Below are 18,094 nucleotides of genomic sequence, written 5' to 3'. Positions count from 1 at the left end.
TTTGGGATTAAAAGAAAGAATTTTGATTAGTCAAGATTATTGGATTAAAATATTATTGGAAATTAAAGAAATTGATTTTATAATAATATTTTATTTAATAAAAGTAAAAAACTAAAGATATTAATTATTTTATTTTTCCTCTAACCTTGTTTCTCTTTCCCGATTTCTTCTTCTTCTTTTTTCCCCAATTTCTTCTGCTGTTGCTCTGTCCTACTAGCTCCATCTTCTTCCCTCCTCCATCTGCATCGTCGTCCCTGTCAACGAAGCACCGAACGAGACAAAACATTGGTGTCTCTACATCTGAGCATTTCATTATTTTTCTGGGCACGACAAAGGCGTAACTTTTGGGCAGATTTGGGGAAGCAAGAACTTCCGGTGTCTGGGCAAATCTGGGTAAGCATCTCTTTCAAACAACATTCTTTCAGATTTGGTGATTTTTCTGGCATTAGCATATTTGGTTGTTCTTGGTGGTGAATTTATTATATGTGGGAAATAGTTAAGTTCTATTCTGGGTTTGATAATGGGTTTGGTTATTTGGGGCTTTTTCTCTGTAAATGTGAATCTGTAAAGGTATTCAAAGCCCTGATTCTGGCATTTGGCATATTTGAACATGGATTCAGAGCCTTGATGCTGTAATACGACTTGGTGATTGAAAACAAGCCATTGTAACAAAAAAGGAAGAAATGTAAGGTCTTTGTTCTTCATTGGTCCAATTTGCTCTATATGTGTTTTAATAATTAAACGACATAAACTCAGTAATAGGCTTGTTTTAAATGGATGATCCTTATTTTAAAGTTTAGAGCAATCCATGTGATGATTGATGAAAAGTGTGCTGACAATTTCCTTTTCTTTTTTATATTTTGTTTTTGCTATAAATTTTTATCAACAAATCTGAGCATGTTATCTTTTTATTGCCATTATGGGGTTGTTAGATTTTCTTTAGTTAGCCATAGCCCAAGCGGATGTTCGATGCGTGCATTTTATGTGTATGAGCAAGTTCACATTCCAGTGTTTTCTTACATTGTGTTCCCCTTCACCTAAAAGTTAAAGATTTCCTTTAATTAGTTCGCTTTGCTACTAGATTTTGCTCAAGAAATGCAAGTGGCATCATTCCTTGAATTATACAGTTAAAAATAATTCGATAGTTAACGTGAAACTTTAATCTGATTTATGTTACTACTGGATGATTATTTTAAATTTTTTTATTTCAAATTTACTATAATATCCAGTTTCTGTAATGTACTCAAATTAATTTGTCAAATGGGGATATATTGATCTCAAATTGAGATTTCCTACACTTGCAAACTTATTTGTGGACTAACTTAATGAGTTTGTGGTTCATGAAAAATTATAAATGTGAAACTTTAATGTGGAGTTTAATTGCCTTGATTTGATTGGTGTTTTGTAAATAATTTACCCCTTGTAATAATTTTTGTATTTGTGAAACTTTTGAAATGAATGATAATAAAGCAACTGGATCGTGATGAAACAACTTGTACTTGTGAATTGTGATGTTTAGTTAATAACAACTAGCATAACAGTTACTAATATACATATATAAGAAAAGTGGAACTTCATTTTAGCCTTCATTTCCTTTTAATTGCTTGCATTATTAATTTTACTTTCATACCATGTTCAATGAGTTTTTTTAGTAATGTTGCTATATTAGCAAACTTGCCTTGCCTTGTGTAATTATTCACTATGATTATGTATAGCTTAGCTTAGTATCCATTGTAGAACAAGCATACCAGTCCCATTGGCAGGTTTCAATAATTTCATAAATAACTTGCATGTGGAAACAAATTCTCAATTATCAAATGGCCATAATCTCACAATCTAATTTGGTTGAATCTCCAATTAGACAAGTGTTAATGATCTCCATTTCATTAAAATTTCAGGAAGAAAAAGAGGTAAATAGAAAAACAAATTCAAGAAATAGGCAAAATTTCAATTCACTCTCTGTTTACACCCTTTGGTTTTTTTTCTTCTCCTCTATTCTTGCCTTACTCAGAGCAGGTTCTATGTTAAGTGAGGCCGAATAAAAAAGGCAATATATTTTGTTTAATAATTATATAGAAAATAATGATTTTATAAATCTTTGAATATTAAGTCCATATGATCTGTATGAGGATGACACGCCAAAGGAATGGAGATTGCGTGAATTTAATTAAATATATATATAATCGTTGGATTAGATCTTAGATTGAGTCATAGAGATTGACAATGATGGAGAGAGTTTCATAATCAATGCCTATCCTATCATTGTAGTCTACTGGGTAATTGGCTAAGTGTACTGTATATGATGTTGTAATAGTAGTATTAATTGTATATATATGGTTTCTTCTCTTCTGTTCTTGCCTGACTCAGAGCAGGTTCTTTGTTAAGTGAGGCCGAATAAGAAAGGAATATATTTTGTTTAATTATTATATAGAAAATGATGATTTTCTAAATCTTTGAATATTTTTGTATAGAAAAATGATACATTTTAAAAAAAATATAAATTAAGACCCCTCTAAAGTGAGGGCCCTAACATGTCTATATGTTTAGTCAGACTAATATGAATTGAATTTCCATACTAATTTATACAGATAAACCTCATTTTCATGATCCATGTATCTATATTATTAGTTATAATGCTTAGTACATATAGTTATGTAGTAATTATATTATGTATTGTTTTGGGAATTTTCTGTGTGCAGGAAGTTTTTATACAATATATAAGGGAGATGATGCCTAATTATTAAACTAGTTGATGATCATTATGTTGATATGTTGTAATTGAACATGTGTCATTGGAATTCTATCTGTGCAAGAAGGTTTTAGTCAAACTTATAGGTGAGGTTTCGCCCAAATTTTCAAAAAATGGGTAGGAGTTGGTTGGCAAAAGATAGGTTATCAAAAGAATATGAAGATGGAGTTGAGAGTTTTATTGAAATAGCCTTGAAAAATACAGTGGATCCTAAGAGAGTTCATTGTCCATGTCAAAAGTGTTCTAATTTGAAAAAATTGGATATAAAGGAAATAAAAAATCATTTGTATTTCAATGGAATAGACAAAACTTATGTTAAGTGGATATGGCATGGACAACAAGTTGAGTCTACTTCCAAAGTACACAATGAAGATAAAAAAATTTCTCAAGTGTTTGATGACCCTATAGAGATGGTGAGAGATGCATATGATCGATTTGTGGATAGGCCAGAAGAATTTGTAAAGTTCTTAGGAGATGCAGAGAAAACAATTTTTCCAGGGTCGCCTATGTCTAAGTTGGTTGTTTTGGTAAGATTATACAATTTAAAAGCTGGTACTAGTTGGAGTGACATAAGTTTCACAAAGTTCCTTGATTTGATGAAGGAGATTTTACCAAAAGAAATGAGATGCCTTCTTCCCTTTATGAGGCGAAAAAAAACTCTGTGCACTTTAGGAATGGATTATAAAAAGATACATGCCTGTCCTAATGATTGTGTTTTATACCGGAACAATTTAGAAAATGCAACGGAGTGCCCTACGTGCAAGACATCGAGATGGAAGAGAGGTAAAGAAGGAAAAGAAGGTAAGAAAGGGATTCCAGCTAAAGTATTATGGTATTTGCCACCGATACCAAGATTTATACGTTTGTTTCGGAATCCAGAACATGCTAAAAATTTAAGATGGCATGAGGATGGAAGGATCAAAGATGATAAACTACGACATCCAGCAGATTCATAAGCTTGGAAAACTATCGATGAGAAATGGCTTGTAATAAAAAAGGATCCTAGGAATCTTCGACTTGGTCTTTCAGCTGATGGCATCAATCCATTTAGCAATATGAGCTCGTCTTACAGTTGCTGGCCAGTGATATTATGTATTTACAACTTCCCTCCTCACCTTTGCATGAAAAGAAGATTCACAATGCTGACTTTATTAATTTCAGGAAGTAAACAACCCGGAAATGATATAGACGTCTATTTGGCACCGTTGATAGATGATTTAAAGTTGTTGTGCGATGGAGTGGATTGTTATGATTCTTTTAGTAAAGAAAGTTTTATACTGAGAGCGTTACTTTTATGGACAATTAATGATTTTCCAGCTTATGGAAACTTGTCAAGGTGTTATGTTAAGGGTTATAAAGGATGCCCAATATGTGGTGAACAAACAAGTGCAACAAGATTGAAGTTTTGTAAAAAGACTTGTTACATGGAGCATAGAAGGTTTCTACCTACAGAGCATTATCTTCGTAATCAAATGAAAGCCTTTAATGGTAAGCAAGAACTACGAGGACCTCCACCAATAATGACTGGTGAAGAGATTTATGAAGTGATTCGTTTGATAAATAATAGATTCGGAAAATCAGTCACAAATACCGAAGAATGTGAAGACATTGAAAGTAGGGTCAAATCAAAGGGTAAAAGTAAGATGAGTAAGAAACGAAAACGTAGAAAGAAACATCAAGTGAGCAATGCTGATTCTTTGAATACTACATGTTGGAAAAATAAATCAATTTTTTTTGAATTGGAGTATTCGAGACATTTGTTAGTCAGACACAATCTCGATGTCATGCATATTGAGAAAAACATATGTGATAGTTTGATAGGAACTTTACTCAATATTCCTGGAAAAACTAAAGATAGTATATCTGCTCGTCGTGATCTCGTTCTAATGTCTGAATCAAAAAAAGAGCTGGCTCCTAAAGTAGAAGAGAATCGAACATATTTACCTCCAGCGTGTTACACATTAAAAAAAGATGAGAAACACCAATTTTGTGAAACATTGGCAAAGATTAAGGTGCCAGATGGTTTTTCATCGAATATTCGAAATTTGGTTTCATTGAAAGATTGTAGACTACAGGGTCTAAAGTTTCATGAATGTCATGTGTTAATGCAACAAATGCTTCCAATAGCTATTCGAGGCTTATTAGAAAACCCCGTGAGAAATGCTATAACCAGAATGTGTTTCTTCTTTATTGCCCTTTGCTCTAAAGTTATTGACGTATCAAAGTTGGAGGTTATTCAGTTGGAAATTGTGAAGACTTTGTGCTTGTTCGAACAATATTTTCCTCTATCTTTATTTGATATAATGGTTCATTTGGCAGTTCATCTAGTTAGAGAAGTCACCTTGTGTGAGCCGGTTTGTTTTCGATGGATGTACCCTTTCGAGAGGTTGATGAAAGTTTACAAGGGTTATGTGCGAAATCGAAGTCATCCAGAGGGTTGTATAGTTGAATCTTATATAGCTGAAGAAGCAGTTGAATTCTGTTCTGAGTATATGGTCAATGTTGACTCAATTGGAATTCCAATAAGGGCAAGAGAGGGAGTTGTAGAAAATATGGGTATCAACAATGGGAAACCTACTTTAATGGATAAAGAAGATTGGGAGGTTGCTCATCAAAATGTCTTGGAGAATAAAGTTGAGGTTCAACCTTATATAGAGTAAGTACATTATTTAAATTAATTTTCTTAACTTAAATAAATATTCTTAGCGATTATTATGTTGTAGTAACAATATTACTCAATACAGAGAACATTTGCAATATCTAAATAAGGAAAATCGAACAAAATCTAGAAAGCAAATTCAAGATGAGCATCATCGTACCTTTCGACATTGGTTTCTTGATTAGGTGATGTTTTACTTTAAAATGAAAACTCCAATATAAACCATTTTTAATGATTTTTTGCAAAATGTAATTAAGGTATTATTCATTAATGTAGATTCAGAAAGAGTTGACCGATGAGTTGCATGAAGTTACCGAAACTTTGAGATGGCTTTCATTAGGTCCGACTCGATTGGCAATTAAGCACGATGTGTTTATAATTAATGGTTGTAGGTTCAACACTAAAGCTCGTGATGATGTTAGGGTCACCCAAAATAGTGGTGTAAGTATTGTAGCTCAAACCTTGCAAGTCTCTAGTGCACGTGACAAGAACCCTATATATGGTGAGATGAAATTTTATGGTGTCATTCAAGAAATATGGGAGCTTGATTATCGTGAATTTAGGATGCCGATGTTCAAGTGTGATTGGGTAGACAGCAAAAACGGTGTGGAGAAAGAAAAGTTAGGTTTCATTAAAGTTGATTTGAATAAAATAGGACATAAAAAACACTCATTTATAATGGCAAGTTGTAACTCCCTACTACCTTAGAGCCGTTACTTAGTGAGTTTAAAACAGAAATCGTGCTTTTGACTGACTCTACGTGGTTTCTAAAACCAAAAGTGTGTATAAACCAGAGTTTAAGGCTGTACTCTTTGAAAATGTTTAGTTTCATTGAAAATAGTGAGTATCAAACATCTGGGATCCCAAAATAAGGTTTACAAAATATTTACAACTCAAAAATAGATTTACACCAGGTTAACTATCAAAAGAATGAGTTAATACAGCCATATACGAACTGCCCCAAACCAAAGTAGTCGGGCAGGCCGAACATGTACGCGCTGCCCCCATGCTCTCCATACTCGTGGCTGGTTGACTGACTCCTTGCTTTCACCTGCCACACAGAGCACCCGTGAGCCGAAGCCCAGCAAGAAAACCCAAATAGTACATAACATATGCATAGTATATAGCTGACATAATCCACTGATAAATAAGAAAACCATCAGACTAAACAAGCACGGTCATGCCGCCCCAGAGGCCTTACAAAAGCCTGGGGTCTTGGTCCTCACCGTAAGGATATCTCATGTATCCCTTGGGTCCCACCCTGGCTATAGCATCCCATGTGCTGAGTCTTACTTCCGGCCCCAAGGCCGTACCCGGCCTTTGCCGCTCTCGGCCTTAGCCGTTCATTTCATTATAATTGCACGCATAATACATTTCGAAATAATCATTCAAACATATAATAATTCATTCAAGGTCATACATTTGCAAGTAAAAAAATCTAGGGCCATGCCCTGCAATAACACTGTGGGCCCATGCCCTAATCCCGGGTGTTACGGTTTTCTTCCCTTTCGATTCGATAGCCTTGATCACCTGACTCCTTGAGTATGATCCTACTCGAGCCCTAGCGCTTACCTAAGAAAAATCCATAAGTCAAAGTCATTACCAAACCTCAAGTCCAAAACCTAGCCTCGGGACCAATCCCGAGCCCCCGGGAAGTCCTAGATCCCCAAAACAAAGTGGCAGAATCGAGCCCCGAACCCTAGGTCAAAATCCATTCACAAAAGCCCAAAAATCCCCTCTGTGAACAGTGCATCGCTACAGCGCTCAAAAGAGGGCGCTGTAGCGCTACAAGCAGAACCACCCCATCAGAAACAGGGGCTAGCGCTACAGCGCTCCCTGACTAGCGCTGTAGTGTTAGTTGCAGCCAGACCAAACCCAAAATCGCATCTTGCGATTTCCTTCTACCATTTCAACCCCAAACTTGTCCAAACCTTTTCCAAACCCAAAAACAAACATAACCACACCACACACTCATCCCAAGCATCCCAAGAACTCAATCCCAAGCTCAAGCAACCCAAAACTCAAAATCTACCATGATGAACCCAAAAACCAGAAATTCACTCAAATAACAAAGATAAAGTCTTAGAAATCATACCGTGGGTGGAATTTCGACCTTGAATCGAACCCTAGACCTCCTTAGCTTGCACCTTCACAACCTTGACCGAATTTCCCCAAAAATCCCATCCATTAAGCTCAAAAACACAGTTCAAACCAGTCAAGCCCTAAAGCAGAAATCCTCAAGAACTTACCTCAAATTTCTGATGTGATCTTTCTAACCCCTCGCCAATCCTCAAATCTAGCTTAGGATCCTTGATGCTCAGCCTACCCTAGCTCTCCACTGAGCTTGACTCCAAGAAAAATGAAGGAAATTGGTTGGGAGAGTCACAAACCGATTCTTTGGACAAAACCCTTCAGCTTTTCTTTCTTTTCCTTTCTCTTCCTTCTTTCTTTCTTTTTCAGCCTTAACTCATTTTCTACTCAATCCACTAAGTATAAAGCCCCCCTTTAACTCATCTCTTACAAGTCTAAAGACCAAAATGCCCTCGCTTAATAATTCTAAACCTTTATGCCCATAAAGGGGCATTTTAGTCATATTACCCAAATTCCCACTAATTCCTCAAGTGTTCCTAATAATTCCCGCTCGCTACCCAATACCTGATTAATCACCAATTATACATTCCTCATCATCAAGATTAACCTCAATATATTTCCCAATTCTCATTTAAACTCCCCAGGCTTAACCCAAGCCGGGTATAGATTCCCGCTTTGACTTTTCTGCTAACCCGCTCACTCTAGGATCGTCTCGAGTCATAGATCACAGATATCAACACAGTCATGCCCACAATGGCCAAATTACAATTATGCTCAATCAGGTCTACATGCATACTAATTCACATAGTCATGCATCACAAATAATCAAATAGTCATATAACGTGCATTAAATCATAATCATGCATTAAACTCATTAAAGTCACACACAGAATCCCATTATGCCCTCCAAGCACACTACTCAAGTCTCTTAAGCCTTAATAGCGAATTTGGGTCGTTACAACTATCCCCTCCTCATGAAAATTTCATCCTCGAAATTTACCTGAACAACTCGGGATATCGCTCCCGCATATCCGACTCCAGTTCCCATGTCGCCTCTTCAACCTTGCTATTCCTCCACAATATCTTAACCAAGGCGATGGTCTTGCTCCTCAAGACTTTGTCCTTTCTATCAAGGATCTGAACAGGATTTTCTTCGTATGATAAATCTCGATCCAACTCCAAGTTCTCATAGCTCAACACATGAGTAGCATCCGATACATACTTCCGGAGCATGGATACATGAAACACGTCATGAACCCCTGACAGAGCTGGAGGCATTGCTAACCTTTAAGCCACCTCCCCAACTCGTTCCAGAACCTCAAAGGGGCCAACAAACCTGGGACTCAGCTTGCCCCGAATGCCGAATCATTTTACTCCTCTCAGGGGTGAAACCCTGAGGAATACATGATCACCAACCTGAAATTCCACGCTCCTGCGTCTCTGATCTGAATAACTCTTCTGGCGACTCTGGGAGGAGAGCATACGAGCTCTAATTTTCTCAAGTGCCTCATTGGTCCTCTGAACCATCTCAGGACCTAAATACCTCCTCTCACCTGTCTCATCCCAGTGAATCGGTGATTTGCACTTCCTCCCATACAGCATCTCATACGGAGCAACTCCAAGATCCCCCAAAATCCAACACACAAGCTCGTAACATGTCCTCCAGTATCTGTATTGTCCTCTCAGACTGTCCATCCGTCTGAGGATGATAAGCAGTACTAAACCGAAGCTGTGTGCCCATTGCCTTCTGTAGGCTCTTCCAAAACTTGGAAGTGAAAGTGGGGTCTCTGTCGGATACTATCGACCTCGGAGCCCCATGAAGTCGAACAATCTCCTTCACATAAAGCTCTGCATACTGCTCCACAGTATAAGTTGTCTTCACAGGTAAGAAGTGGGCAGACTTAGTATACCTGTCCACAATCACCCACACCGAGTCATGCTGACCCACGGTCTTCGGTAATCCTACCACAAAGTCCATGGCAACATCTTCCCATTTCCACTCGGGAATCCCTAGAGGCTGTAATAATCCTGCTGGCCTCTGATGTTCAGCCTTAATCTGATGACAGGTTAAGCATCTAGCCACATAGTCCACCACATCCCTCTTCATGCCTGACCACCAATATAAGAACTTCAAGTCATGGTACATCTTCGTAGAACCTGGGTGCAAAGAGTAGGGAGTGGTATGAGACTCCAGAATCTCTCGCCGAATGTCTAGATCCATCGGAACACAAATCCGTCCTTTGTACTTCAACAAACCCATCTCAGAAATAGAGAAGTCCCTAGCTTCTCCGGTTAGGAAATTCTCTCTACATTCAACTAACTGGGGGTCCCTTCCCTATGCTTCCTTAATCCTCTCAAGGAGCGTTGACTGGAGAGTAATGTTGGCTAACCTAGCAACCACTAACTCTATACCTGCTCTGGTCATCTCTCCGGCTAGTCTGTCAGATATCTGCCTCGAACTATACAGCTGTCCTGGGCCCCTCCGGCTCAATGCATCAACCACTACATTAGCCTTCCCAGGATGGTACAGGATATCACAATCGTAGTCCTTTACCAGCTCTAGCCACCGTCTCTAGCGCATATTCAAGTCCTTCTAGGTAAAGAAATACTTTAGACTTTTGTGATCAGTGTATATCTCGCATCTCTCTCCATACAGATAGTGCCTCCAAACCTTAAGTGCGAATACCACTGCAGCTAACTCCAGGTCATGCGTGGGATATCTCTGCTCATACTCCTTTAATTGCCTTGATGCGTACGCTATCACTTTCCCAGTCTGCATCAACACGCATTTCAGACCCTGTCTAGAAGCGTCACAGTAGACCACAAACTTCTCATCATTTGTTGGCAGGCTCAGCACCGGTGCAATAATCAACCGCCGCTTCAACTCTTTAAAGCTGTTCTCACATCGGTCTGTCCACACATACTTGGTATTCATCCTTGTCAATTCTGTCAATGGAGTAGAAATTCTAGAGAACCCCTCTACAAACTGCTGGTAGTAACCTGCTAGTCCAAGGAAACTTCTTACTTCAGGAACACTGCTGGGTCTAGGCCAATCTCTTACTGCCTCTGTCTTGCTTGGGTCGACCATTATCCCATCCTTACTGATAATATGGCCTAGAAATGAAACTTGCGATAACCAGAACTCGCATTTGCTAAACTTAGCATATAACTTATGCTCTCTTAGCCGCTGCAACACCAGGCGCAGATGATGCTCATGCTCTGTCTCCGACTGGGAGTATACTAGGATATCATCAATAAATACAATCACAAACTTATCCAGATAGTCCTTGAAAATTCTGTTCATCAAATCCATAAATGCCGCTAGGGCATTGGTTAATCCAAAGGACATAACCAGAAATTCATAATGCCCATACCGTGTCCGAAAAGCAGTCTTTGGTACGTCCTCTTCTTTGATCCTCAACTGATAGTAGCCTGATCGGAGATCAATCTTCGAAAACACTGTACTCCCTTGAAGCTGATCAAATAAATCGTCGATCCTAGACAATGGATACTTGTTCTTGATGGTCAACTTGTTCAATTCCCTGTAATCGATGCACATCCTGAGCGATCCATCCTTTTTCTTAACAAATAGTACTGGAGCACCCCATGGCGAGAAGCTCGGTCTGACAAACCCCAAATCCAGTAGTTCCTACAACTGAATCTTCAATTCCTTTAATTCTGCCGGAGCCATTCTGTAGGGTGCCTTGGACACTGGCTCTGCTCCCGGAACCAACTCTATGACGAACTCAATCTCCCGCTGTGGCGGCAATCCCGCCAGATTTGCTGGAAACAAGTCTAGAAACTCAAAGACCACTCTGGTTTCATTCGGTCCCACTGCCGTCACCTTGGAGGAATCTACAATACTCGCTAGGAATCCTATGCAACCCTCCTGCATCAGGTCTCTAGCCTTTAGTGCTGAGATCATAGGCACCCGCGGTCCACTCACCGTTCCCACAAACACAAAGGGTGCCTCGCCTTCTGGTTCAAAGGTCACCATTCGTCGTTTACAGTCAATTGTTGCTCCATACCGCGTTAGCCAATCCATTCCTAGTATTATATCAAAATCGTCCATATCTAGCTCAACCAAGTCAACAAACAATTCTCTACCGTCTATAACTACTGGTAATGCTCTAACCCACCTCCTAGAGACTACCAGTTCTCCTGTAGGCAATAAAGTTTGAAAACCCCTAGCATACAAAATACTAGGTCTACAAAGCTGATCAATCACCTTAGCAGAAACAAATGAGTGCGTAGCACCAGAATCAATCAATGCAGTCAACAAGGATCCAGCGCTAAGAATCTGACCTGTGACCACTGAGGGACTGGCCTCTGCCTCAGTCTGAGTCAAAGTGAAAACCCTAGCAGGAGCGAGGCTGTCTCCCTGCCTTGGCTCCTCTTTCTTGGCCTACGGGCAGTCTTTCTTCAAGTGGCTGGTGCTCCCACACACAAAACATGCCCTCGTTCGGCACTCGCCCTGATGCCGTCGCCTGCATCGAGGACACATCAGAAAGTTCCTCCAGCTGTCATTTCCGCCCTGGCGGCCACCCATCGAACCGCGAACCCTCCTATCAGAACCATAAGGAGCAAATGAATCTGGTGCTCTCCTCTTCTGCTCACTGGGGCCGCTGCCCCGACTAGGCCCAGAAGAAGAAGGCACTGCCCTCCTGGTATCGCGCCTAGCATCGCTATCCTTCCAGATCTGATCCTCAGCCCTCTCAGCAGTGAGAGCCTTGTCTACCACTTGCGCATAAGTAGTCTCTGGAGCCCGTGTAATACTCACATCACGGGCGATCATTACGTTCAATCCCCGTATAAACCTGTCCCTTCTGGCCGCATCAGTCGGCACTAGCTCTGGCGCAAACTTCGCCAATCTGTCAAATACCAGGGTGTACTCGGTGACGGATAACCTGTTCTGCGTCAGGTTGACAAACTCATCAGTCTTCGCAGCTCGAACGGCTACGCTGTAGTATTTCTCGTTGAAAATGCTCTTGAATTCTTCCCAAGTCATAGCTGCAGTATCCCTTCGCTGCCTTACCACATCCCACCATATTCTTGCATCATTTCTAAGCATATAACTGGCACAATCAACCCTGTCCTTTCCTTCAACCCTCATGAAGTCCAAGATTACAGAAATCGTACTCATCCACTGCTCAGCCTGCAGTGGGTCTGCTCCGCCCTCAAAGGTAGGAGGTTGCTGTTTTCTGAATCTTTCATACAGAGGTTCCAACCTGTTCTCAGTCACAGGTTGAACCAGAGCTTGTACCACACTCGGCTGTAGTGGTAACCCAGTGGCTGGTGGAGGATCTGGTTGCCTCAACTGACTAAGCTCTTCCTTTGTTCTCTTCAACCTAGCCTCCATTTCGGCTAAAATCTGCTGCCAGTTCTGAGGAGCAGGTGGAGGGTCCTGACCCTGGTTGTCATCCTTGGCCCGGATGCCGCGGAGTCTCGATGATTGGCGAGGCATTACCACTAAATGCATGGAATCATTGACACCGCTCATCAGGCATGACAACAAGGTCCATTTTCCACCTCTCAATCTCAACAACAACCAAAATCAACAATCCAACAAGACATATAGATATCATACAGCACACAATGGGCCCTGCCCTGGCATCATGCATATGTTATTTCACTCATCATGCTCATAACAATCTAGGCAGGCACACAAAGCATTAAACACATATTCATGTATATATCAATCGACCATACCAATCAACCCTGAGTCGAGCTTTTCAATGGCAGCGTGCGTACATGTTCGGTCAATCTCCAGAACCAATAAACCTTGGCTCGCTCTAATACCAAGTTGTAACGCCCTACTACTTTAGAGTCGTTACTTAGTGAATTTAAAATAGAAATCGTGCTTTTGACTGACTCTATGTGGTTTCTAAAACCAAAAGTGTGTATAAACCAGAGTTTAAGGCTGTACTCTTTGAAAATGTTTAGTTTCATTGAAAATAGTGAGTATCAAACATCTGGGATCCCAAAATAAGGTTTACAAAATATTTACAACTCAAAAATAGATTTACACCAGGTTAACTATCAAAAGAATGAGTTAATACAGCCATATACAAACTGCCCCCAACCAAAGCAGTCGGGCAAGCCGAACATGTACGCGCCGCCCCCACGCTCTCCATACTCATGGCTTTTACCTGCTACACAGAGCACCCGTGAGCCGAAGCCCAGCAAGAAAGGTTATCTCATGTATCCCTTGGGTCCCACCCTGGCTATAGCATCCCATGTGCTAAGTGTTACTTCCGGCCCCAAGGCCGTTTTCAGCCTTCGCCGCTCTCGGCCTTAGCCGTTCATTTCATTATAATTGCACGCATAATACATTTCGAAATAATCATTCAAACATATAATAATTTATTCAAGGTCATACATTTGCAAGTAAAACAATCTAGGGCCATGCCCTGCAATAACACTGTGGGCCCATGCCCTAATCCCGGGTGTTACGGTTTTCTTACCTTTCGATTCGATAGCCTTGATCACCTGACTCCTTGAGCACGATCCTACTCGAGCCCTAGCGCTTACCTAAGCAAAATCCAGAAGTCAAAGTCATTACCAAACCTCAAGTCCAAAACCTAGCCTCGGGACCAATCCCGAGCCCCCGGGAAGTCCTAGATCCCCAAAACAAAGTGGCGGAATCGAGCCCCGAACCCTAGGTCAAAATCCCTTCACAAAAGCCCAAAAATCCCCTCTATGAACAGTGCATCGCTACAGCGCTCAAAAGAGGGCGCTGTAGCGCTACAAGCAGAACCACCCCATCAGAAATAGGGGCTAGCGCTACAGCGCCCCCTGACTAGCGCTGTAGCGCTAGTTGCAGCCAGACCAAACCCAAAATCGCATCTTGCGATTTCCTTCTACCATTTCAACCCCAAACTTGTCGAAACCTTTTCCAAACCCAAAAACAAACATAACCACACCACACACTCATCCCAAGCATCCCAAGAACTCTATCCCAAGCTCAAGCAACCCAAAACTCAAAATCTACCATGATGAACCCAAAAACCAGAAATTCACTCAAACAACAAAGATAAAGTCTTAGAAATCATACCGTGGGTGGAATTGCGACCTTGAATCGAACCCTAGACCTCCTTAGCTTGCACCTTCACAACCTTGACCGAATTTCCCCAAAAATCCCATCCATTAAGCTCAAAAACACAGTTCAAACCAGTCAAGCCCTAAAACAGAAATCCTCAAGAACTTACCTCAAATTTCTGATGTGATCTTGCTAACCCCTCGGCAATCCTCAAGTCTAGCTTAGGATCCTTGATGCTCAGCCTACCCTAGCTCTCCACTGAGCTTGACTCCAATAAAAATGAAGGAAATTGGTTGGGAGAGTCACAAACCGATTCTTTGGACAAAACCCTTCAGCTTTTCTTTCTTTTCCTTTCTCTTCCTTCTTTCTTTCTTTTTCTGCCTTAACTCATTTTCTACTCAATCCACTAAGTATAAAGCCCCCCTTTAACTCATCTCTTACAATTCTAAAGACCAAAATGCCCTCGCTTAATAATTCTAAACCTTTATGCCCATAAAGGGGCATTTTAGTCATATTACCCAAATTCCCACTAATTCCTCAAGTGTTCCTAATAATTCCCGCTCGCTACCCAATACCTGATTAATCACCAATTATACATTCCTCATCATCAAGATTAACCTCAATATATTTCCCAATTCTCATTTAAACTCCCCAGGCTTAACCCAAGCCGGGTATAGATTCTCGCTTTGACTTTTCCGCTAACCCGCTCACTCTAGGATCGTCTCGAGTCATAGATCACAGATATCAACACAGTCATGCCCACAATGGCCAAATTACAATTATGCTCAATCAGGTCTACATGCATACTAATTCACATAGTCATGCATCACAAATAATCAAATAGTCATATAACGTGCATTAAATCATAATCATGCATTAAACTCATTAAAGTCACACACAGAATCCCATTATGCCCTCCAGGCACACTACTCAAGGCCCTTAAGCCTTAATAGCGAATTTGGGTCGTTACACAAGTCAAGCTAAACAAGTGTTTTATGTTGAGGATCCTACTTCATCAAAATGGTCAATAGTGCTTGCTTCACAACCAAGAGACAAATTGCATGATGACGGTCAACAACATGACTTTGGTGAATTACAAACTTCAGAAAAAGAGTGTGGTTTTATCCCTGAGTTTGAGGGAGTTGAAGCAACTGTTGGGCCATATGTACGAAAAGATGGTGATGGAATTTGGATAGTAAGATTTCATCTTTATGAATGACATATAATATTATCTTTTACTATAAATTTTCTTCGTTGATCTTAATATTTTCTTTTACTTAAAAATTTACTTCATTGATTTTTACATTTTCTAATAATTTATGTCTCATGTGTTGACAGGATCATGGACCCATTTGATGAGCACCTTGAGGAGTACCTATAGGGTGATGATGAGCAAGCTGATGTTGATTCCGTTGATGAGCAGACTGATGGTAGTTTCATGGATGTTGACCACGAGGAGGAGGATAATAATAAAGAGAACGCGGAAGATAAAAAGAAAACACATAAGCGGACACGAGGCATAGTGCGGTTGATGAAGATCATAGCAGATAAAATTAAAGGAATCAAACGCCATTTGAGGTTCAATAGCAGGGGGCAATCGATCGGGACCCTAAACAGAGAGCTTCAATGTTATTTAGGAATGCAAGCCAAAAGTATGGTGCCAATTAACATTGACAATTGGCGTGAAGTTCCTAAATCTATATTGGACAGCTTATGGAAGGATGTCAATGTAAGACATTTTACTATGTTTTGAAATAAATTGGCGAGTTTTATATTTTCTTTTACTAACAAAGTTTCTTAAACTATTTGCAGCTAGCTTTCCACCTAGATGAGAATATGCGAAAAAATATTATTGGCTTAGTGGGTAATAAGTGGAGACAATTCAAATGTAATTTGAACAAGAACTTTATAGTCCCTTACCTTAATGACCCATCTCTTTTGGAAGTAAACCCTCGTGGTCTCGATAAACCTCCACCAAGCTATCATATAGAAGAAACACATTGGAAAGAATTTGTCAAGAGAAGGACATCCAAAGAGTTTCAAGATTTTAGAAAATTACAACAAGAAAGGCGTAATCATTTACAATACCCTCATAGGACTTCACACCATAGCTATATTGAATTGGAAGCTGATTTAGTAAGTACATATATAGAACGTATTATGCCTGATTTTATGTTTTCTTCATTTGATGTTAAAATTGACCTAATTCTATTACATGCAGCAAGCTAAGTGGGGCAAAACAGAGCAAATAGATCAATCTATACTCTGGAAGGAGGCCAGAAAAGATTCTTCTGGCAACTATGTCACTGAGCGTGACAAGGTCAAGGGAGAGGCCATTGTAAGTTGTAAAATGTTGAATGACTTTTGGTAATTATTTTATATTTTAGTAACAAACATATAATTGATTAAATTTTGTACAGGAAGACATGCTTGAGCAAAGAAAAGAGTGCAAACTGATTGAAATCGGAACAAATGACATCCTAACATAAGTGTTAGGTACTGCTGAGCACCCCGATCGAGTTCGAGGCCAGAGTCGAGGTGTCACACAAAGAGACTACTTTCATAAGCCTATTGGGAGGGGGGGGGTCTAAGAGGCTTCCAGAAAAAACAAATTAAGTTCGAACGACAATCCAACATACGACATAGGGAAGAGATTGAAAAGTTGAAAGAATCGTTCATGTCCAAGCTTGAAGAATTATCAACCAAGATGGCACATATGCAAGCTAACTTTGGTAGTCATTCTAGCTTTGGTAGCCATTCTAGAGTCAATACAATAGAAGTTGAGGCACCAATTGACACTGCTCCAGAAGTTGAGGCACCGATGGACACTACTCCAGATGTTGAGGCACCAATTGACACTACTCCAGAAGTTGAGGTACTGATGGACACTACTCCAGGAGTTGAGGCACCTGTTGACACTAGTACTTTGTATGAGACACCTACACCTTCACCTTCTATTCATCCTGAGCCACTGAAGGTAAATTCTCTTATATTTTTTAAGAAATGATTATTTAACTTATACTAACTATAACATCATTGCAGAAAGATGTTAAGTGCAAATTATACATTGGGCAAGGTGGTGATGTTGTGGCTCTTGGACGGGTGGTGGCTACCAAAGGCAATGTACATGGGAAAAGTTTAGCACCTGGTAACTATCACGTGGTTGTTGATAGATGTCTAGATGGGAGTGCAAAACTACCTGTCTCAGTTGGGGATTAGATGACTCTTGTGGTTCATGTGGTCAACAATTATGTTGGTTCATGTGGTTCATCGCATCTGATCATTACTTATAATCATGAACAGGTAAATTTTAGTGTGTTGTAAAAAATTTCATCTTGAAAGATCCATAAATATTTAATTTCATGGAGAGAGAAAGAGTAAATTGTGTAATAGATGGGGATTTTGACAAAGAAATATATGGTGTGGTACTAGAGAGGAGCCATGTGCCAAAGGAATTGACATAGCATACTTAATTAATCTCTTAAATTATATATTTAAATTATTGGTTTTGGTTGAAATACAACCTATAAATTGCAAGTGCTACTGCAGACAGATA

General features: G+C 39.9%; 3 protein-coding genes across 3 annotated transcripts; all 3 read left to right on the top strand.

Annotated features, from left to right (window-relative positions):
* The first annotated feature begins 2,862 nt into the window (after nt 1-2,862).
* Nucleotides 2,863-3,705, top strand: LOC133799867 (uncharacterized). The gene has a single exon (XM_062237856.1). It carries the CDS (start codon nt 2,863-2,865, stop codon nt 3,703-3,705), a length of 843 nt encoding a protein of 280 aa, XP_062093840.1.
* Nucleotides 3,706-3,888: 183 nt separating this feature from the next.
* Nucleotides 3,889-6,116, top strand: LOC133799866 (uncharacterized). The gene is made up of 2 exons (XM_062237855.1): nt 3,889-5,388; nt 5,685-6,116. Exons 1-2 carry the CDS (start codon nt 3,889-3,891, stop codon nt 6,114-6,116), a joined length of 1,932 nt encoding a protein of 643 aa, XP_062093839.1.
* A 10,946-nt stretch (nt 6,117-17,062) lies between these two features.
* Nucleotides 17,063-17,757, top strand: LOC133799865 (uncharacterized). The gene is made up of 2 exons (XM_062237854.1): nt 17,063-17,515; nt 17,581-17,757. The coding sequence occupies exons 1-2, from the start codon at nt 17,216-17,218 to the stop codon at nt 17,755-17,757; spliced, it is 477 nt and encodes a 158-aa protein (XP_062093838.1). The 5' UTR covers nt 17,063-17,215.
* Nucleotides 17,758-18,094: the final 337 nt, after the last annotated feature.

This window comes from Humulus lupulus, chromosome 9 (assembly GCF_963169125.1).
Source record: "Humulus lupulus chromosome 9, drHumLupu1.1, whole genome shotgun sequence".
Taxonomy (NCBI): Eukaryota; Viridiplantae; Streptophyta; class Magnoliopsida; order Rosales; family Cannabaceae; genus Humulus; species Humulus lupulus.
This window is presented reverse-complemented; position numbering and strand designations above follow the sequence as displayed.